At 31.0% G+C, this 24595-nt stretch overlaps 1 protein-coding gene across 2 annotated transcripts in view; it reads right to left on the reverse strand.

The window, feature by feature from the left end:
- LOC136989729 (nucleolysin TIAR-like) overlaps window positions 1-24595 on the reverse strand; it is a 351363-nt gene that overhangs the window by 14789 nt on the left and 311979 nt on the right. For both annotated transcript variants that reach the window (XM_067287978.1, XM_067287977.1), the window contains exons 5-8: window positions 22847-22904; window positions 16396-16483; window positions 3788-3863; window positions 290-398 (exon numbers count right to left, since the gene is read on the reverse strand). In XM_067287978.1, coding sequence (XP_067144079.1) covers window positions 290-398; window positions 3788-3863; window positions 16396-16483; window positions 22847-22904 — 331 coding nt within the window. The remainder of the gene's footprint in view (window positions 1-289; window positions 399-3787; window positions 3864-16395; window positions 16484-22846; window positions 22905-24595) is intronic.

Genomic DNA, 24595 nt, shown 5'->3' on the forward strand with positions numbered 1-24595 from the left:
ACTTAATACACTTGATGCACAGTTTCGAATGTTATTAGAGCTTTCAAAGTGACTTTCCATATGGCAATACTTTTCTGATTTCAATTTTAAAGGATTGGTCTTTGGAATTCCCTTTATATCAAATAAAATTAAAAGTAAATTTTCTAATTCCAGAGATTAAATTTGTTAAATTGGAATTAGTTTTTACATATCACTTTGTACAAATTTTATTTATTTAAATATTTCATATATTATTATTCAAAATTTAATAAATGATAATAACAAGATAAAAATATTTTAATTTATTTACTATCATTTTGAGTTCTGTTAGCTGGAGGTTTTCGTGTTGCCCAATTAGTTCGGATAGCACGACTTCCGAGCCACTGACCATTCATTGTACTTATTGCAGTTTCTGCATCCTAAAATGAAAAGAAAAATATTATTTTTTAAACAAAAAATGATCAAGATTTACTGAAATAAAAATTTTAAAGCAATTCTGATTATAATAATGATGATAAAAACAATATTATCTCATGTATACTAATTTCTTTTAGTTATTTTTACTAGTTTTAAAGAGACATATTGTGTTAATTTAATTTTAATAAAAATTATAAACTTTTGAGATTCTGTGTGTTACATGATGATATACTGTACCTGTGGTAAAAAATAAATACTCCCAAAGGAATGGAAACAATTGACTTAAAGTGATATTACGAAAAAAATTCCTCTAATTAACATACTATACAGCTACACACAAAAATGGAGTGCTATCATAGATTAACTTAATCTAGTTGTCTAGACAAGAAGATAATCAATTATTCCATTGAATAGTAGTTCTTTGACTAGATAGATTGTTGGCATCAAATTAAAGTTGACATCAATGTTCAGTGAAGTGTGGACTAAAGATAGTGAAAATGTATCCTTATTCAATTGAAAAACTGTTAATGATTAGTTTATTATTTTATTAATCAACCACAAATTTATCCAATAATTAATTGCAATTTAGCCTTATTAATTATCAAATTTTCATGTTATCTTGCATTCTACATTCAGTTGAAAGGAAACTGCAGGCTTCAATGAACTAAATGATTCTATTTCCAGAGAATGCACAGATTATTTTCTAAACTCTCTAAGGTAAGACAGTATTTAAAAGGAAATTCCCATGTTAAACAGCTTTAATTCACTTTATCTTTTGCTTTTATAATGTGTCTACAGAAACAGACTTCTTTACTCTTTATTCTTATAAGTTTGCTACTTTTCACACTTTATAACTCCATTGAGGAATTTACTGAAATTGTTTCTATTGACTCAATTCAATTAAATGCTTCTGCCATGTGAAAGATGAAATAGAATTAGATAGTACTAGTTGTTATATGATGTTAAAAACACAGTCAATAATTTTAAATGGCATTCTCCTTCATTAGGCATGCATAATATTGTTAGCAACAGCTTTGAAATTCTACTTTAACAATATGGATAGAAAGGCATCCCAGTGGAATTTAGAGAATGGCAAGATGCTATTATTCTTTATGTTGATTGCAGTAGTTGGATGTCCTATCTCGTAATTACAGACACAATAAAAATCAATAAAAGCTCTTAGGATCATTGTTTACTTGGAAGCAGATACAAAAGATCTTCAAATAATTCCAAAAAAATATATGAATTGTGGCACATTCTTTTTATTTCTAGATTTATTTAGATAATATTTCATTTATATACCTATATAGTGATACTTATTTATTTTATTTTTTAAAATGTTATTGCTCAAATCGTGATCAAGTAATCGGTATTCACTTATTTCTCTCCAATGGATAAGAGAAACAATCTATTGATGTTATCTTAAGCATAGAACTATAAATTATTCTTCTTTTTCCCTCTCCGTTTTCTTTTACTCCTCCTTAATTCAAGTATCTCTTAAGATTACTATAAAAACATTTGTAATCAGAGAGAACCAAACAATTACGCCGATGTATGTATATTTTTTAAACTTTATTTTATCGATTGTAGGTGTTTATAATTTTATTTAATTATAAATTTAGCTGTTTATAAATTCAAGATTTAATAACTTAAAAGAATTTTCTAATAATGAAATCAGATCATTTAATTTTAACAATGATTATTAATTTTGTATTACATAAAATGCTAATGATAACATATTTACTGTAATAAAATACTAAAAATAAAATAATAAATTATAAGTTTAAAAAAAGAAACATAAATATATATAAATTATCATGAGAAGTCATACTGATTTATTCAATATAGATAAATTGTGCATAATTCACCAATAACAATATATTATACTTCCAATATTACTATATAGAACGCATATAAAAACAAAATTCTCAATGATGAGTAGCTTGTCTTTGATGGCTACTTTGCTCAACCTTGCATGTCTTTGAATCATCATTCAGAGATGTTTCAGTTAAGTGTTTGCAGCCGGTCATAGTCAATTCTTGAAAGAACTAAGTGATGATGTAAAATCTCAGCAAGAATTCCCTCTTTTTTTTTTACAATTCTCATGAAAGTATGCTAATCGGACTACATATTCTAACCATTCATGACTTGATGGAATGGTAGGAGGAGGAGATAATAAAGTGGAAAGGGAAAGAATAATGGGGTACAAACTGGTGGGAAGAAACCTGTCCAGTGGGCCATCTGGGTTTATGGCAACTGCAGACTGTTCAACTTTCTGACCACTTCTCATTCATCATTGCAAACACAGTATGGTGCAGTTCCCAAATCTGAAATTGCCTACCAGTGGTTTGATAATAGTTAAAAGACAACACAAATTTATCTAATATGTAACTTTTTATTCTATTTGAAATATTTTCATCACACTTAAATAATTTTTAAAAGTAGACTTTTTTTTCTTATTTATAAATGTTTTTATTATGAAAGTTTGTGATTTTATAACACATTTTAAAAACATTAAACTGTGTCTAACATTATCAAGGACAAATACATGCAAGCTGGACTATAAAAGTAATGAATGTAGCTGTTAAAATTGCACGCATCATCCAATGTAGAGACACCCCATCAACAAACCCTACAGCGAATCACTATTAACCTGATGCCGACAAGTGATGAGCATACCAAATAACATCTCGAGGGATTCAGTGTTTTCATAACTATCGTACAATATACTCATCCCATTGTAGAGTTGTGGCTCTCTTGAGTTGTGTTACATCCCTGTGGCATTCTATTTTTGTCTGCTGTTCTGTCACATATATTATATGGCAGCTGACAGTCCTTTTTCTGCTTGTCTACAACAGTGTGATTACTATGTCAGTTGTCACGGGACCAAGGGGAGGAGTCAGTTTACTGTGCTATCAAGACTAGAAAATTATTAAAATTGGAGTATTATAATAGAAATATGTTAGATGTGGACATAACAAAGAAAAGGGAAAAAGAATAATCTCAGAATTAAATCAAAGAATTAATGATGAGATAATTAAGTATTAAAGAATATAAATTTGATAATGATAATTATTTCGATAAAATAAAAACTTTTCTGTAAATAAATGAATTAAAAGTTTATCGATTCGCCAACAAATTCATATGTGATCAGAAATAAATTATTACATTTAATTAAATCTTTGAATTTATTCAACTGTTTAATTTTCAGTTTTCTTAATTGTGACATCAATATATCAACTATTTATCTACTTAATTAATATACACTATAACTGTCATCAAAATGTATAAATTTATAATTAAAACCTATTACTTTCTTACTACATTAATTCAATTTAATCAGTTAAAATATATAAGAATTTATTTTATGCGATATATTCGAGACTCTTACCGCTTTTTTAACAAAGGACACAAACCCATATCCTTTCGATTTGAGGGTTTGTGGATCTCTCACTACTCGACAATCTCTGAAAAATATGAAATAAAAAAAGAAGAAAAAACATTATATGTAAGAATATTCATAAACTGTTAGCTTCTGTAGAAGAAATATAAAATAGAAGAAACAAATATGTATTAATATATACAGAAGTATAAAATATAAGAAAAGTTATTTAAAAAACATGGTTTTTGTAATTATTCATGTAGCCTATTGAAGAATATTGAATATATTCCGTATCTAGGAAACCATCTCCATTTGTAAGTAAAGTGCTTTCCAATAATATAAATATTTAGTTACATATTTACTTAGAAGATTAGTAGTGAAATGTTGATGAAGTATTAATAAAGATCATTTAGGTAGTCAATATGTATTAAGGGGTTACATTATTCTTTGATTCTTATCATATATTTTAACAGAAATATCATTCCAGGACATACATTACTCTGAAAATTTACTAAATATGGAAAACATTTATCAAATTTGGAAGACATTTATATGAAACTGAATGAAGGAAGGAAGGAGAAAAAAAAAAGAAAAAATTAATATAAAAAATTAATATTAGTGTTATAATGAACTTTACTAATCTGATTTGCTAATATATAACAGGTCTACAGACTAGCAAAATAATGAAGATAACACAACTGTAATGTTGGGCAGTGTTACCAGTTCCTGGCAAATGTTCTCATTTGTCATGGGGAGTGGTTCAGGTAGACCTATTCATTGATCGCATCTAGTTAATCTATACCTATGATATAACATTAATCAAGGAAGGCAGGTTTCCTCCCTGCACTTTCCAACTCTGGGGGGTGGAAGTTATTAAGAGCTAGTCAGTCAACTAACAATACATGAGCTAATGAATGATCTGTAGCGACACTATCACTCAAGTAGATTGCTACTCTTGGGGCACACGTGACACTCACAATGATGATGACAAGAAAGAAAGCTTACTGTTAAATCTAAGCCAAACATTTTTCCTATTCAAATGAACATAGCAATGATCATGACTATGTAATAACTAAGTGTTATGATTTGTTTAAGCATTATTTATTAAAAAATGTTTATAGTAACATAAATAATTTTAAACATTCTGACTAAAAATCTCAATTTTCACCAATAATTTATATCATTATATCTTTTTAATTGAAATAAATTATAGAAAAAAACATCTCAAGAGTAGAAATATTTTCATATTTTCATTGACTAATTTCATTTTTAATGCATAAATAAATTGTTTTTTTTTTCTTCAGTTTATATTTTATAAATTAATTATTTTAAACATATAAAAAAAATATAAAATATAATAATTCAAAATTATTCCTTTAGAATTTATTTAATTAAACTGGTCCTTAATTGTCAACGAAAGAAGATTTTGGCACCGAAAGATGTGATAACATTGACGAAATATAAATGAATGTAATCGAAAATGATAAGTTCCTATATCAATTTATAACTTTTAAATATATTTATATATAACAGTGGGTAGTACAGGAAAGAATTTAATGCTAGAATTCCGCTCTATGTTAATCACGTAGAGACTCACTGTATTCTGCTTCCCCAACAGTGTTCCTCTGTCTTGCAGGGAAGCTGACCACGCCCGGAGAAAACTCTACGAGGTGACCTCAGGAATTGATCGATAACCATTGCTACTTGCCCCACCCAAACTATGAGACACCCCATTGACCCGAAATTGCTTCCGTGTCCTTTCACTTATATATTTCCTTTATAGATTACGATAAATTATCGATTTTATTCATAGTAAATAAATCGATTCTTCATTTAAAAGTTGGCTCACTCTACGAAGGAACTTTCAATTACAGAACTTTAGATGAATCTAATACAATTTACAAAGTTTCCTCTCGTATATTATATATATATATAAAGGTCTAGAATTTGTCCAGATAACTTAATTAACACTTAAAAATAATATCAATTAAAACGAAGAAGGATGGTTAACATAATTTACTCTACTTTTAAATGTTAATTTTTTTAAAAAAAGAAATTAGTTTTGACTAAATTAAATAACTTCGCACCAGTACACCATTCGAAATATTCACAGAAATGTTTTAGTAGTTCAATAAAATCATTTATTAATCTTATCCAGGACATGTAATAAAAATTCAATTAAATAACAAAAATAAAAAGTTTCTATATCAGTAGAAATCCTCCCTTTTTATTAAATTATACTTGAAAAAGCGGTAAAATAGAATTAAAAAGAATATATATATATATCGACTACCTTTATATAGTTTTGTTTTTTTTTTTAATACAACGTTTATAATTTTAAATAACCCTGCACGAATTTCCACTCCTTGTACCGTTTGACACTATTTTAACATTACAATCTGCAATATATTTTTTTAAAATTTTAAAGTATAAAGTTAAATAAACCATAAAGCCAAATGAATAAATTTTAATTTAGAATTTTATTTTACATTTCTAATAAGTCAAATTCCTTATTAATTTAGGTTTAGGTTAACTTTTATTTTGTAAGAAAGAGATAGGAAATTAGTTTCTGTGACCGGAAGTGATTGATCTTTTCGTGTGTGAGGATGAAAAATCTTCATTTCAATTGACTCTTCCTGTTCTCGAGTCAATTCGAACTTTTATTTCCGTCTATCAAACACAGTAGAAGCGGCTTAAAATTCAATAAAACTATTAAAAATAATTAATTTAAAAATTCAGGATATGAATATACACGAAAAAATCGATTAAGTTAGTAAAAAGTTATTAAAAATTGACTTTAAACGAAAAATTTAAGCGCGGGTAGTGTTTAACTTCGGAGGTATTTTTTCCTATTTTAAATAATAGATCGGTATAAAAATATATTTTAAATGACGATATGGAAACTTAAACATATTCTTTATTTAAACAATAACGGTTGTTGAGCCATTTATTAATGACAAATTAATGAAATTATAACCTAGCAACGAGTTTTGTTAAAGCGGTTGCCCGCCGTTGTACTAGAATAATGCGGTTAGTCCAATGTCAACAAGTAGTGGTTTGGATATTGTCATCGAGCTGCATCACTAGCTTTTCGTTTTCTTTTTACAGTTATTTTAATTAGATATTAAAACGTTGCTCATAAAAATCAATTATATCTCTTCTTTATCTCTTTTTCTCTCGTGCATATATACCTATATATATATATAGATAGGCAAGAAGACAGAAACTAATTATATCATTAGTAATAACTTTAGCTAATTTGTGATGAAACTGTCTGGATATTCTTCTATAAAAATATCTAATGTATTAAGAAAATTCTAATCATGTTTTTAATACATTCCTGACACGTTTATAGACACAGACAGATTACATTTCAGAAGGGAGGAAAGAAAATTATATTAAAAATAATAATAATAATAATAATATAAGGAAAAGACAAGACTGAATATCCATCAATAAACAATCTAATCTAAACTTTTCTTAGCCGTAATAACTTTACATACAAGTTGCGAAGTAAGAAATGTAGTCTAATGCAACTCGATTTAACGAATTTCGAAAAGAACACACGTGACAAACATCTAGTTAACGTTATATTATCATTTTAACAATCATTTTTATGTTTTAAATCATATAAACACAATAGTTCTATTAGTATTATTTCGAAGCCCCCGGAAATTACAACAATTAAGTACATCCTCTCTACCTATTTTCTTACATATAAAGCGGGGGTTTTTTTTTTAATACGAAATAAAATTATATTTTAGTATTAATTTTCACTAAAGGTGGTAGAATTTAAAAATGTACATATATTGCACCGTAATTGTTTAGTTTTTATGTAATTTTTGATGGAAAAATCCCATGTTATTATTCGTCAGATGATACTTTTTATTCGTTTCATATTCAAAATCAACACGGAAAAAACTGGCATTTCTTCAAGAATTTCTTTAGGAGTTAGTAGATATTTGGATATTTTCACTATATTCGATTTCCTTCCAGCTAAGAATTTTTTCTCAGTTTACTTTCCGATCATCCCTCAGAGTGGTTATTCTATTTGCAAAGATCTTTACAACCGGATTTAAATTTATATTCTAGTTCAAATTGCAGGCTTAAAATCGTACTTGATCTTACTTCTATTTAGCGTTATTTTCTCTTTTTTTTATTGGTTTATTTTTCTTCATAGAGGGGAAAAAAAGAAAAAAATAATTGAATAAAATTGAAGCGAAATTTGTATTCCGATAAATCAAGGAATTTGAAATTTTTCAATCGATTTTATTTCTTATTTTTAGGAATGATTCTAAAAATATTCTCAATACAGATTGTTTCATTAATATAATTTCTTGGAATTAGATTAATTCCGTCGCTTCTGATTAAAATTTATTACGATATTACCGGAGGAAAATTATGTAGATAATTGAATGACATAATTATGAGAAAATTTGTGTAACTTTTATAAAATATTCATCCTTGTATCTGATCTGCAAAAAGAATCAAAATGAGATTATATCTTACAATTCTCCTTCTCTAACCGGCAATTACAAAGTATATATATATATACACTCCTCGAGAATAAAGGAGGGTTTAAATTCAAAATTTAATCATTATTTTTGGCTTTAAAAATTCTAATTTTAATCTCCGAGTTAAAAATATTTCGATATTTTCCCAGTAGAAAAAGATAAAACGATAATAGTTAATTTGGATTTGGTGTAAAAAACACACACATGAAACCTCGATACAGCGCTTTGTTAAACAGAAAGCGATATATCGAGGTATTTACCGTTTCCACGTCAAAGGTTCCACTGAAAACCAGCTCACCCCTTAACTTAGTTTAGCTTTCTGGGGCCTAGGAGGGCCTTCTTACTCGTTAAAAGTGAGAGGAACTAATAAACCGCCATAAAAAAAAATATATATATATATAATTTTCTATCAAGGAACTAGTTATACTTCGATTTAACGTCACCATTTGCGCATCTCCGAAGTGGCCATTCAATCGAGAGTGACGTTAAACCGAATTACTTTACGTTACTTTAAATAACAAGACGTAGTAACGAGGTCTTCTATAAATAAAATCGTACGATTCTCTGTTTAATATTTACGGGTTAGACTGACGATTTAAGAGGGTGAAGCTATTTAAGAAAGGGTTAAATCGAGGTTCGACCGAACGAAAATTGAATAATGGTGTATTATTATTATTATTATTTTCTATAAATTTAGAACAATTTTTTTATATTTTATTTTACTAAAAAAAAAGGGTACAAAACATCAAGCGATAAAGGGAAAAAATGTCTCGGAAAGTTAGAAATGTTGTTGTTATTTTATCATTTAATGAATGAATTACCCGAATAATTCGAAGAGTAAAAAAGGGGAAAAAATTAAAGATATATAAATAAAATCTCAAACAAAAGAAAATAATTCGATATTTTCAATTATTTCTAAAAGAAGAAATTATTTTTCATCCTTCATCTTTCGACTTTATAAAAACAATTAGATAGGAAAAAGGAAAGAAGAAAAAAAGGGGGGTCTTTTAGTTGGTTTTCACAGATATAAATGAAATTAAGATTTTTATTATCCACGTGGAATTGGCCACAAAAATACCGAAACTATAAATAGATACTAAAGTATTTCTGGTTAAAAAGGGGGAAAAAGTTATAAACTTTACAATAAATCCTGTCCTCGAAATCCTTTAAAATAGTGGTTCTTAACCCGGGGTATACGCATCAAAGGGGTTGCGAGACCTTCTTTCTTTCTTTTCTATAAGATAATTTCTTTCTTTCTTTCTTTGACTGAATTTTTATAATCTTTTTAATATTACTTATTTGTCATTTTTATTATCTTATATTAAATAAAGATACAGTTCTTAATGGCCGAGTCTTTCTTTCGAACATAATCTTAATTAATAAAAAAAAAACAAACATAATATCGAGTTTAAATGTATATTTTCTGTATAAATCTCTAAATTAACGGATAAATTTCTTCTTAATAGTTTAATTGTATTTAAAATTACAAGCTACACCCCCTTTACAACGTAAAAAAAAGACGTTATTCGCGGGTATAGAGGAGTGGAAAGGTTAAAAATTAGTTTTAAAATAAGTACGACTATTTATTCCACAATTAAAAACAATAATAATAATAATTTAATTTGTATTATTAATTCTATTTAATAAACAATTATCTAAATGATTTTTTTGCAGTTGAATTATGACTGATTTTTAATGTTGGTCTGAAATTTGGAAATTTATTTTTTCGACCGAAGAAAAAGTAAGATTAAGAAGTCGAAACAGTCGAATTTTCATTACTCTAATCTAAAAACTTATCTTGTTTTTCTTTTCTTCTTCTTTTTTCCTTCTCTTTCGATAAATGAGGGAAGCAAATAATCGTGTTGTGGCTAATATGAGAAGAGGAAAAGTCGGATCCAGTATTCATAATTGCATTTGTTTTCATAAAATAATCATTTTAATATCTGACCAGAGTTACTGGATAGATCTTAAGAACGCCAACAAGAAAACAGTCAAACACATTGCTTTCCATTAAATGCAGAAGAAAAATTAAATATTTAGAAGGACAACATATTGTAATGGCTAATTTATAAATAATAAGCGAGTTCATTTATTTTTAATAAACAAAATGCTTTTTTTTTTCTCTCCTAGAGAAATATTACAATGAGAAACTGATGGTTGTTTCCTTTTTTCCCCCTCTCCTCCCTCTCTTGATAGCGTTACCGACGATGATAATCCAAATCTGAGGGAGTTCATACGTGTGCCACGATCAGACTCGAAGAAATCCGCATGACAAATGAGGAAAAGTTGTTATAAACGGGAATGAAATCTATCACACGAAAGCCGAATTTACGCTGATTTGCACTTCTGTACAATAAACTGTCTTGGAGAAAATGACTGCAAATTAATTAAACATTTACGCCAGCGACGTCACTAGTGATTCCTATCCGGATCGTTCTTGACGGTGGAAGACACCGTTAAATCTCAAATATTAACGATGCCGAGCCGAGTGCAACTTCAGTGTGACAAGTTTCGCTCTGCTCCATTTACCATCAAACTGTCCATCACATAAACGACATAAAGCAGTAACTAAGGGCGAGAATAAGCCATGAAGTTGACAAGCCAAAATACTCCTCGTTTCAATTAAAGCACGTTTACACGCGCATTTTTTTTAAATCCTCTCCCCATCCTTCCAAAGTGACTTAGTCGATTCGTCTCTTATAGGTGTATTACGGCCTTACGGGGCCTGCATACTTGTAAATACAATGAAGTGTCACTCTGTTGTATTCGGCCGACATTTTCGTCTCCGAAGTTTATGCAAGTTTGGAGTTCGCGGCTTTCATTTGCATGGCCATTAATTGTAAAACAGTCAAATTAAATGAAATGGAACAGAGCACGAAAATGCCATGCTGTTAAATATGATGAATTATAATTGTGGCCTAGATCCCGATCGTGTATAAAATGAAGTATGAATGGGTGTACGAAAAACTTTAAATCGGGATTTCTCAAACTTTTCAGACTAACGCTCCCCTTATTAGTGCATGTATATTGTTTCCCTCGACTGTTGGGTCTTCTATCACCCTCAAGGGGACGGTAGCGCCCACTTTGGGAATTAAATGATACAAGAAAAGGGATTGCTGCTGACATTTTTAAAAAATTTTTCGCTGCTTTATTGGATTTAGAAAACATTCATTTATTAAAATTGGAGTCCGAAAGAGAATTGTGCAAGCGCTACGATAGAAAATATAGGCCTTAATCATTTCGGCATCCTCGTGTGATATCGTTTTATGAGGATATAAAATTCCTATCTTAAGATAAATACGGTATAAATTAAAATTTTACGCATCTAATTATGCAAATTTTACTTCTTAAAGACTCTGTTATATTATTCAGACAAATTTTTTTTTTCATTATTACTTTAAATAATTTATAAAATTTCATAAATCAATTTATTTTTCTCTTTTCCACTGGACGTTGTTAGAATATAAACTTTAAGAAATTTATATTCGGTTAAAAATCGGATTTATTCACCTTTAAAATACATAAAACTTTCCACCGATATTAAAACAGGAATGACCATTTATTATTCAAATCTCACACTTTATTAGCGAAGTTTTAATATTATAAACAGCTTTATTCGTTTTTATTATTCATTTTATAATGTAATCCTTTTATATTATTCGTAAAATTAACTACTCTTTATATTATACGGTATTAACTGATAATATAACTTGTATAAGTGACGTATCTAAGAAGTCATTTGAAATTCTCCAATTATTTATGATCTAAAATGTTTTAAGAATAAAATCCTCTCATTTAGATAAACATAAACAGTCGAACCTCCCAACAACGGCCACTTCTTACCTGTAATTACAGTCCAACCTGGCCGTCGTCCGCAGGTTGGACTGTAATTATATAACTATTTAATTATTGAAGAGATGCATTACGTTGTCAGGTTTTATACAAGATACAGAGGGCCTATATAAAATCAAAATTTCCTTATAATCTGCATTAAATTGTGTAGAAAAAAAAACAACCCCAAAACCAATCGGTAAAACAATTTTTGATTAATTTTAAAATAGAAAACAACTGCTATACTTTAATAGAATAACAACATATTTACCAGTCCCTTAATGATATTTTCTCTCGACATAATAATTAAATATAGATAATAAGTACGTTAATAATATATATTTCTGATGAAATTCAAACATTTCATCAGAATCTTTATTTAGAAAAAGGGGGGGAAAAAAAGGTAAAATATCAAATTGGTAGTTTGAAAATGACTGCAATACTTTCCATTTAGTTTGTTTTTGTGATCGTTGTACAAATTCAATTAAAACTCTTAACAACAAAACCTTACTTCATTTAATCGAATTAAACGATTGTAATCAGATGAAATTGTTTTAATAATCTACAGCAAAACCTGTCCAAGACGGAACCTGTCTAAACGGGAAAAATTCTTAGAAACAGACCGATTTTTCTATTTAAAAAAAAAACCCGTTTAAAACGGAAATTTTTAACATTTAAAATATATTTTTAATACATCGAAAAATCGAAAAAAAGTGAACTTTTATTTAGTGTTTTACGATGGGAAATTCGGAGAAGAGTGAAGGAATTTGATATTTGGTGCAATTGTCAAACATAAGAGTGGAGTACGTGACCACCAATTCTTAACGGAGACAACTCTGGTCCAATGTAACAAGATGTCGGAGGTTGTGTTTTACCTCTTGGTGACAGACGGCCGGACGTGTGGTTTCACGTCCCATCTCCCAGCATCCCTGGCGTACAGAGATAAGCGGGTTATGTATACGTGGGACGGACGGTGGGTCAGACGGACCGTGATCTAGGGAAGCTGGTCTCCGTCGATAACGCTGTACGGAGCATCGGGGTCGACAACTTCCAACTGCTGTTTGGCTTACTAGTTGACAATACTTCATTTCATCCGTTTTTTTTTTTATTTCCCCCTCTTCCACCGTTCTCCCAATTCTTCTCCGAAGTAACGTACGATTGGAGCTATAGTTTCCACCACCCCGCTTGACCCGGACGAAATATTCTGTAAATGGAACGTGCGCCGATGACGACACATAGATAACGACACCGGGTCAAAGTGAAGAAACATTTTCGTCCAAAAGGTGGCGTTAAAAACGATCTTTACGATGCGATCTATCGTAATGAACGAAGACCGGGATTGTTCCGAACAATTCTCTTATCGCAGATGAGGTTTTGGAGGGAAGTACAGTACACTAACCAACAGCTAGTATATAAAGAGGACTGCAGTTTTTCCCGCTGAATCGTGCTTCTCTATAGTGAATGCCCAAGAGACACGCAATGAAACCACAAAAACTGCTACTATGCTTCTTGCTCAACAACACGTTGGGGAACCACGCTAGAGTCATGCCAGATGACAGCGAATAAATTTCCTTGACCAAAGGGATTTCACTGTCAACATTTAAATTCAAAAACTTCTTCCAAGAAAAATATAATCCTCTTTCCGAATATTAATTTAGATAACTTGAAACCTTAAAAAAAACTGCTCTTCGGATGAATTTATTGTGTTTATAATTTAAACAATTGCCTATATTTATTTATCTCGCACAACAACAACAATAATAATATATTTTTAATATAAAAAAAAAAACAGATATATTTTTTAAAATGTATAAAATACTACCCTTATATTCCACTGTATACAAAAATATATCTTAAATTCTTTATTGTTTATTTAAAACAACGCTTTCTAACATTGTTTTCCCTCTTTAAACTTTCGCACAATATCCTCCCTTTTGTTTCTTTTTAGATTATAAAATTTTGATCGTTTAAAATTATTTATTATGTTTATATTTTTATGATTATATAAAGATAAGCGAAAATATTCTAGCATTTTACAGGATAAAAATATAGAAGGAACGAATAGAAAAAAAAGGATATAAAAAAAAAGAAAAGAAAAAAATATATATATGTGACCTTGTCGCAGTAACACGGTAACGTAAGATGACAGTTTCTTGTTGAGCTTTAAATCCAAAAAATAAATTTTGAAGTCAAAGGAACAGATGGTCAAGGAGTTTCTAGTTAAATAAACACGCCTCCAGAGATAACATATTGCTCGTGTCCGCAGAGTCCACTAACCCAAGTTTTAAGTGTTATTTGGAGAGTAGGACAGGTCGAGACATATGTCAACTCTATTGTCTCGAAAGATTTATAGCACCACAGAATTTAACTAGATAAAAAAATATTCCATTTATTAATATATACAAAGAAAAAATAAAACAATGATAATAATAATAATAGAAACAGGAGAATAATTCAATATAAATCGCTCCTTTTTTTTAAGTAAAATAATTACAAGATTGCCGATTTTTCACACTTTTTAAAATATTCTCGCATTCAAAAACTCGTAAGGAATATAATTTAATTATAAAAGCTGAAGTACAATTAAAAAAAACACACACCACCACCACCACCTTTAGTTTTTAAGTCATTACTTAAACTACTATATATGTATTTTTTTTTCTAATTTAAATTAATCACTCGGTTCTTATCGAGTTTTATCGCAATAATTTAGTAGATTTACTGTTAAGAGAATTAAAAAAAGTGGGATACTTTTTTTTTTTAATTCGCTTTTTACGTTTTGAAAATATGAACATTTGCCATTTACCTAATGTAACACCTCCCATGTGAAATCGCAAAGAATTAAATTGGCGAGAAGAAATCTCTCGCTAGCGACTGTAAGAATCGAAGAATATTTAATCTGAATTTGTATCTGTGTAAACACGAAACAAAAATAGAATTTATTATTATTATTATATATTTATTTTAATACCCCCTGTATCGATTTTAAATCGTTTAAAAGTCGTATCGATGCACTCGGATGTTGGAAAATCGGGATGTATGAATGGATATTTTAATTAAAAATCTAATGAGCTGATTTGACGGATGATCGCAAAATATTTAAGAAAAAAAAAAAAATATAATAATATAATCATAATAGAAAACGAACAAGTCCCCCTTGTTTTCCCCTTCTTTTTTTTCTTTCTTCTTTTATTAATAATAAAGAGAATGAAAGAGAAAAGGCAGAAAAAGAAGAGAAAAATTACGTATCTAAAAAAGTAAAATAAATAACTATTGAATAAAGATAAAAAATATATAAAAATTAATAATAATAATTAATAATAATAATAATAATAATAATAATAATAATAAATAATGAAATTTTGCCTACGTCAGCTTAGAATTTTGTGGGGTTTCTCTAACAGGTGTGCACACCTACGCTGGCCAATCATCTGAAGAAATGGGAAGGGGCTTGTTTAAATAGACCAATCAAATTGGTGGAAAAAAAAACATATATATATATCGTTTCAACACTAATGTAGAGGAAAAATGTACAATACTAAAGTAAACAACCTATTACTAGAGCAAGACAACCGTAAAAAATTTTGGACGACGTAGCGCAATTTTTATATTTTCTAATAATCCAAAAAGTTAGAAAGTAGTAGTAGTAGTAGTCTGGTCCAAAACTTTTTTGGCATCGGGTGAGCAGACGGGATACGAGATAAGTCGAAATTTATTTTTAATAACGTGTACAAAGCATAATTTATATATAACCGATTCAAATGTCCCATTTGCTCACTCGAAAAAAAAATAAATAAATAAATAAAAATTGAAAAAAAAGTTGAAAATTTCATACAAAAAAAAAAACAATAATAATTTTAGTAAATTTTTAAAAAATTCCATTAAAATTCTTTTAAAAAAAATAATAATAATAAATTTTTATATATTAAATAATATTTAAATTTTCTAAGTCGGCCATCTCTTATGTTGACGTAAACTTTCTTTTAACCGTTCTATCTCTCGTTAATTAAATTTTTAAAAAATGTTTTTTTTTAGATAAAAATATATTATTAAATTTTAAAAAAAATTTATTAAATTCATTAAAAATCTCCCCCCCCCTTCTCTCTCTCTCTTTCTCTCTACACGCTTATCAATCGACAATCTGTCTGAATGGTCGACTTACACAGGATTATCACATTATAAATATTATGATAAAATGATCTTACGTAAGAATAAAAAGTAAATAAATTATTTAAAAATTTGAATTTTTTTTTTTAAATATTGGATACTTACGAAATTTCGCCGAAGGGTGCAAATGCTTCACGTAGTTGTTGCGTCTCGATTTCTGGACTCAAGTCACCCACGAATATGTGGTAGTGTTCTGTTCGAATAAAAGAAAAAGGGAAAAGAGAGCTTCAACAACTAAACAATGACACTAAACGATGTGTTGATTAACAGAAACCCTGTAAGAAACATTTATGGTGCTCGTTTAACGCAACTGAGGGGGGTAGACAATGGAGACAATTGCTAAATTTCATCCAAGAGGTGGGGTTATAAACACTACGCCAAAGATAGATACAATAGTTTACTAATATAATCTTTTTTTTTTTCTATGTTGTATTTGAAGCATCATTTTAAAATCTCGCACGTCTCTATGCGTTATACCCGTTTGTTTAATTAACTTTACTGTATATTTACACACAACAGGGTCGTAGAAATATTCTTAATAACGTGTCCACATTCCTGACTTCTTATGACCAAAATATCTTTAATAGTACTATTTTCAAAGAATTCCGGATTCACCTTTATATATATTTTCCAAGTATTCGATCGATACAAAAGAAATTAAAGCACTTAAATCGAGATATTCGACTACCTTTAGTGGGGACGATATTTGCCATCTTTACAACCACTAAAACTATTGATTCCATTAAAGAATTTCGTATTATCAGTATAATTTTTTTATAAGAGATCGATTCGTATTCGTTACTGATTTTTCTTTTTTAATTATTTATTAATCTTGAAATTAAATCTGAAGTAATTTGGTATATAGACTCGTACGAAGAAGTAGATGTGTATACGTGTTCTATAAACAACTCTGACGGAGCGGAAGATAAAAAAAATAAGGGAAAAAAACTAAATTAAATGGCAGAATTTACTATACTTTGTGTAAATAAAAATTTAATCGAATGCTAAAACTGGTGGTATAAGGGAAAGGACTATATGAAATTTTTCCCAAATAAATTTTTAATTTTTCAATCATCTTGACTGAGTACTTTTGAAATTCTCATTACATTTTTTTTTCTTTTTCTTTATTTAGAAAGTCAACAAAATCCTCCAAAAATGTAAGCAAATAATATTTTAGTACAATATCATGCCAACTTGCAAGAATGAAATCATTCGAAGTAAAAGCATCATTATAAGATTTTTTTCCTTTATTATTATTATTTCTTTTTTTTATATATAAATCATCTTTTCCTAGTAAGAAATCGAACGTTTTAATAAGCTTATACTGGATTACATTAAAGCTCCTGAGAGGAAAATAACTTTAAACAGATCTACTCATATTTTAAAATATGAAACCTTGGCGAATAAAAAGACAGGTGAAAGGGGAGGAGAAAGAAGAAGAAGAAAAAGAAAGGAAAAGAAGGCAGAAAAAATTCAACAGCAGATGGAGATAATGACAAATCAATCGATAACGAACTACTGAATAATGGAAAACTACCACTTTCAGTTTAAGTGATGTGATTCTGCCAATAGCCACCTCTTGTACTTGGAGTGAATAGACCAGCGAATAAGATCGTCTCCAACGGAAAAATCAACACGAGTTACTTACGTATATATTTATATAACACTTATGCAAAACTTGGAATTCGTTTAAAATTAATTGAAACATAATATAAAATTTATCTATCGCCTATACCGCGTGTTAACTGGCAATTGAAGCTTACGGAATTGTCACTTATACGGGTGTATTGACACATAGAAACGAATTCAACCTCTCATCGAGTCTTATCGAAGAGGCAGCAACTATTTCCATTCTCTCGGCTCGAGACTAATGTATAGCGTGATATTCGGTGTGGAAACTCAAAACTAAGCCGGTCAGCGAGTGCGGGATCACGTCCCATCTCGAATACCAAATTCCGAATGAGTGAGGATGCTTTACATCGATTGCTTAACTGACGATGTCTACGGAGACGTGACGTGTGGTTGACCGCTTGGCTTTGTAACTTGACAGTATCCATCCCATTTACTAGAGAAGTTTCAAAATAACAAGAAGAATTGGAGGGCTCCGACCATCAGTCAGTAACAGACAAGAAAACACCAAACAAGTTATAGAATTATGGCTTTGAAACACTAAATAAAGCATACGTGTAAACAGAACGGACAGAGGATGGGGGCAGGAAAAAAAAGAAACAAAAATACTGGAAGAAGGTGAGAGAAAATAAATTATTATTAGAATAAATTGATTCCAATTCTTTAGGAAAAAAATAATAATAACGAGGACGAAATACAACGTATTCTAAAGATGTATCTATCACAGGAAAAGGAAATGACACGTCTAGTGTAGGTAAAACCCCCTCCTTTTGGACTGTTTGGATCCGACAAAAGAAAAACACGTTTATATTTGATAACGCTGTCGCAACTGCAAAGTGTGGCTGCTGATGCTTCAAAGTTTAAAAGACTGTTGAAAAGAAAACACCGATAGCCGTGGGAAGGGAGACGATAGGAAAACAAATAGGCTATATATCTCTCTCGGTATACAGAAGAGGCTTCTCGGAAATATCGAAATCATCTCCTCAGAATAGATAACATACGAATGACACTATTCCGAGAGTCTGTACGGATAAATTTCGTTCAGACATACAAACGCCCTAACAAATATTCATTTTCTCTGCGCTAAGAGGAATTGCTTATTATTAAATCACTAATTATTTTAAAATTTAAAATTTTTTTTTTCGGTAGTCAATTTACGAGCGACTTCACTTTTCTGGGCGGTAATTTCGAGATTGAAACGTTTGTAATTGTAGAAAACGTTAGAGAAGATATTAAATTATCCGTTTTTTAAAATGGAGAATAAGCATTAAAAGACTTTAAGACTTTTATCATAGACGATATAGGGAGATTGGTATTAAAGAAATGGGTACGAAGCAAATTGAATTTGCCAAGATAGCTTTGGATTGTAATTAGATTTGAGGAGAGGGAGCAACAGTTTTATTTAGAGACGAGGAGGTGGTTTTAAAACCGAGGTAGGATGTACCAGAGATTCAAATCATGCTTCTAATCTTATATCAAATGGCTCGGAATCACGGTGCAAAGGCTGACAGTCGTGTGAGAAACGGTCACGAATTTTATGGAGAACGAATGAGCATTTCCGTGCTTGAGAACGTCGGAGTTTCCCTGGACGATCGCAGTCACGCCAAGAGAAAATTAATTCTGAGAGAGAAACGACAGAGGTGACGCGACCAGGCGATGTGTCAACAAACTCTCACCTAATTAACTCACGTTTACCGGAAAAACGGTTGATGTCATCATTGGAAAGGAAAAGATGGTGATATTCACCAGAAACGCGATGCTTGTTTTTCTCGCTCTCTAAGATAATAAGTCAGAAGTGGGAAAAAGTGGAAAAAATATATTTCTTTCCAACTTCTGAACTGCAGACAAGTTTGCTCAGCCTAGCGTAATATAGGAGACATCTGTCAACAACTCTAAACAATTAAGTAGAGGTGAAATCTGGAACGAATTCACATGATTTGCTTTGAAAGGAACAGTTTATTCGCTGTGATTTCATATCCATTTCGGCAAAAGTTTTCAATTACGTCATAAATAGGAAGATTTAAGCGCAAAGTTTGCGCGATATCCAAGCTGATGATTAACACGCATTTCTGATCGCGAAAAACTCTTTAATACAACTTTTCAATTGCCCAATGATGAAACTTCCACCCGTTTATTGCGAATGTAACCGAGAAGGATATGAAGATGACTATAATTATTATTCTGGATATACAATTTAGTAATTATATATTCCTTTAATCAGATTTATGTCTAACTATTTCTCACGTTTATGCACTTTTATGGCTCAATTATAGAGAATTATAAACGCCTTGTCATCGCTAGGAAAATCTATTAATATCGAGATGACTTTAGTGACTTCATTAATGTTCATATAAATCCATTTATATTATTTACATCCCTCTACACAATTATCCCAGTTTCTCTTCCTTGCGTTATTTTCCTTTTTTAAATGCAATTCTCCATTAGAACATTGTCCATATTGTTTAAAATTTATATGTTCTCTATTCGATTGAAGCAAGGAGAGATCAATAGAGTTCAAGTCGGTTGTATCTGAATACATAAAAGATTAAATTCTTTATTGACTCAAAAGCCTATTATATTAAGAGACTAAATGAAGCGACGATTGCTTAAAACGGTCGGATTCAAGGGATCATTACATAATAAATTTACAAGCATCTATTGAATATTCGTGGAAAATCTGATAGGCTTATTCATTTATTTCGGATAAAATATAGCAGAATTACTTCCGAGTAAAATTCGCCCGTTTTCTTCATTTTAACTCCCATTGCGCGTATAACCCGCACGTTTTAGTAGTAGCTTAAAAGCATTTTTGCATTCATAAAATCCGAAATTAACAGGTAGTTATGAAGGATAAGTTATTTAATTCCATTTTACACGCATAAATCTCCATTTATTTTCAAGTTTTAGATTAGTAAGTTTTAAAAAGTTAAGTCGTGTGAACGAGTTGTAATGGAGGAATATTCGTCGTTTTCTTGGTTTCGGAACGAAAACACACAAGCATATAGCAAACGATGCAATAAAAGCAATAAAGGTTAGGAGTTATACACAGTAGACAGAATGTAACGATAGCTAAAACTCAACAATATTACAACGAAACGGGGTAAGGAGAACATTATGGCCCACGCACTCTCTGACTTCATTACCAGCTAAGTATACGCCAGCGACAACTTAGACGGTAAAACAAAGGAGCAGGCCGTCGTTAATTTAAACTTTGCCACTTCCATAAAACGAGTGGCTTTTCGTAGTATCTACAGAGACAGGATAGATAAGATGGCGCGTGGAATATACGTGCTCGGAGCGGGAGGAGACATTTACATGTACGAGTGAGTTGAGACGTTTAGAGTGGCCCGGCTGGGACTCGCGACCGGCTAGCATTTTCGTAGAAAAGTAGTTAGAGGTGTGCCACGTTCCGTCTCGTAAACCGTTTTAGTGTTTGCAGCCCAAGCCGTAACGCCGATGATTAAATAAAACTCGTCCGGTAACCGGAAAATGTTCGGCCATCTGTTATGTCAATACTGGAATAGTAACAATGATTGTCTGGGCGTGTAACTGTTCCCACTCCACTCCCCCGTTACCATTCACATAAATAACCGGCGTCACGTTCCCATAAATTCAACTCGTCAACGTCACGTAGGTAACAATGATGATCAAAATGGCAACTTCCCAACTTGTAGAATCTTTCGAGCCTTTTATTATTAATTATTTATCCACGTCGCTTCAAATATTTATATTTATAAATTTTTCAAAATTAGTAGACGAAATTTTCGGCACATTTCCGAAACTTTTCTCGTAGGAAACGCCCTCTTTTTCTTCCGTTTTTCTAATCCAAAATTGCTTCCAAATTATTTTTTCCACTAGCACATTGCAAATTCCCAACGTCAGCTTTGATCTTAACATCAAATAAGAACTAACAGGTGGAGTAGAGATTTATATTTTTAGTATATAACTTGCATCGTTTCCAATCGGTCAACTGTTGACAGACGATAATGGAAAAAACACGATTACAAACCCGAATGAATGAATGTCTTCTTTCCAACTATCCATCAATCATATCGGTTTTTTCCTTGTTTTCTTTTTTTTTATATTCTTCACCTGATGTCAGATATGAAGTATACACACAACGTTTAGTTTTCAACTTCAAAATGAGAAACATTCTTTAGAACACCGGGAGAGGGGGAGAGAGAGAGAGAGAGAGAGAAAGAGGAAGAAGGAAGGGAGGGAAAAAAGAAGAGGAAGAGCTTAGAAGAAACGATAATTTTCCAGGAAAGTGCAGAGAAAGAAATCACCCAACGTTATTGGTTGTGACGGTAAATATTAGCGCGAGCTAGTATAAAGTCGGTTGCATCCATCCCGTTTTTAAAAACGCGTGCAGCATCCACGGAGCCTCGGGGGAAGGAGTTAAGAGTTAAGAGAGAATGCAAAACCTAAGAGTTACTCAAGTTTCCATTCTTTTCGCTCTTAACCTTTTCTATCTGATCTGGCGTTAACTAGTGACGAAGAGGAGCAGCTAGAAGAGGGAACGGCAACGGTCTAGATGCATACGAAATGAGCGGCGAGACTTTGATGTGTTGCAGATGTAGTAGGCGGGAACGTGGAAAGAGGCTGTAGCCCGTGGGGTGGATTGTACATCACTTCATAACCATGCGGGTAGATACGTACGGTACAAAGGTAAAGTTGTTTATCCCGGTTTGGAAGTTTTTTCCCCCCTTCACGCGCCAATTAATACCTCGATTGTTAGTTAGTCGTAAATCCGCGAAAATACGCCGCTTCTCTTCATTTTTATCTCATTTGTTCTTATTGTTAAAACGTTATTTCCCCGACGAAACGGTGGGAGGAGGGGGAGGGAAATCACGAAAAACTACAGCAATAAATTCTTTTGAATTTATAATAACATTAGGATGAGTCTTGGAATATAAAACATACTTACTACTTGTGTCTTGTTTAGGTGTGTTGCTAGGAGACGTGGCCCAGTTCACCTTCATTTCCTGCGGGAAAGAAAAAAAAATACGAAAAAGGTGAGGAACGACACAACAGATGGCGGCACTTGCGAGAAAAAGTGAAATCGGGAGTCAAGAGGAGAACGGATAATGGGAAATAAAGAAAAATAAAAATAAAAAATAAATAAATAAAATATGGCAGAGAGGAGGGGAAAAAACGAAACATTCATTCGTTCCACGTCATAAAAGAAAATAATTCTGTTTTCGTTTTAATTAAATGCGCAAGCAGCGACGGAATTTAGTGTAAAACAGCATTTATTCCTTCATTACAAAATTAATCTCTAATCACTTACGCTCTATAATGTTAAGAAACGCGAAAGAAAATATATAACAGGAAGAAAACACGAAAAAAATACTCCTGAAAAAGAGAAAAAACATTTTAAAAAATACAAAGAAAACCGTACGCTGTAACCTACTTGAATTTTAAAAGCGTTAATTAACGAAAAGAAAAGGGAAAAAACGGAGTTCGAATGTAAAAATATACGTTTTAAATCAATCTGATTATTTATTCAGATTTAATAAAAAGTAAATAAGACCTTCACAGCGGGTCAAAGATGAATATTTTAATGAAATTACAGCGTAATTCGCCTCGGATTTTTATTTGGATTGAACCCACTTACAACATGTTTTCGGGGTTCAAAACTGGCGTAAATCCAAATGGCTCAAAAGTTGTATGATAAAGTTTTGGATCCCTAAAAAAAAAGAGAGAGAGAGAGGAATGAAAATTTGTTCTCCCTGAATAAAATATTACGTAGAAACCCAGGCTAACGTAGTTTACAATACACTAAAATTTATAAACGTGTAGGGTATAAGATTTTGTTGGCGCTTCTTACAATAATACAATAAAGGAGTAATAATTATAGGTGTATTTTTAGTAAAAGATGTAGAGTTTATACGATAAGAAATTAATCGAAAAAGAAAGCGACACATAACAATAGAATATTGGAAGATAGTTGTAGAAGACAATCGAAAGAAGAAGAATTCATATCAAGTTTCCAATGCAACAAAGTGGAGGAGTTTTTTATACCCTGCGGAAATTTCCAGACAATAGGATTTTAGCGGCCACTTTACAGGTAAGAGACAGCGAGCGAGTAGAGTAGAGTACGAAACATGACACCGTCACAGACATCTGTTTATTAGTAGAGAGTAGAGAAACAAGCAAGAAGTCAGCAACGAATAATAGCTGGAACTTTCCTTCCAGCGGATCATCAAATTAACTGACAGGATTCTCGCTATCTATACAAATTTCATATGAATATTTGAAATTGTTTACCGAGGAGAAGAAGAAGAAGAATCTGTAGAAGACAACAGGGAAAGCGGAACTAACGATAAAATTGATAACGATAAAGAAAGATTCGGAAGTGGAAGGTGAAGGATCCATTTTGTATACAGTATCTTGACGTTTTAATTTTCCCCGCGTGACCTGAACTTTTAGAGGGAAGCTGATACAAGGATAAGAGCCGTGACCGGGGGGGAGAAAGTGAAAACACGAGATTTACGTTCGAACGATTAAAAGCGGAAGGAGACGACCGTTAAAAAGTTTTAATTAGGGTCTCTTAGTAGCTAGAAGCTACCGACTGCCATAAAGTGTAACGGTACGGAACGCTGTCGGCTAACAACTAACCTTTCTGTCCGTCCGACCCTCAATTACTGTTTGTCTTTATTGGAGAAATTCTGTA

Source organism: Centruroides vittatus, unplaced genomic scaffold (genome assembly GCF_030686945.1).
Source record: "Centruroides vittatus isolate TY-2023 unplaced genomic scaffold, ASM3068694v2 scaffold_752, whole genome shotgun sequence".
Classification (NCBI taxonomy): domain Eukaryota; kingdom Metazoa; phylum Arthropoda; class Arachnida; order Scorpiones; family Buthidae; genus Centruroides; species Centruroides vittatus.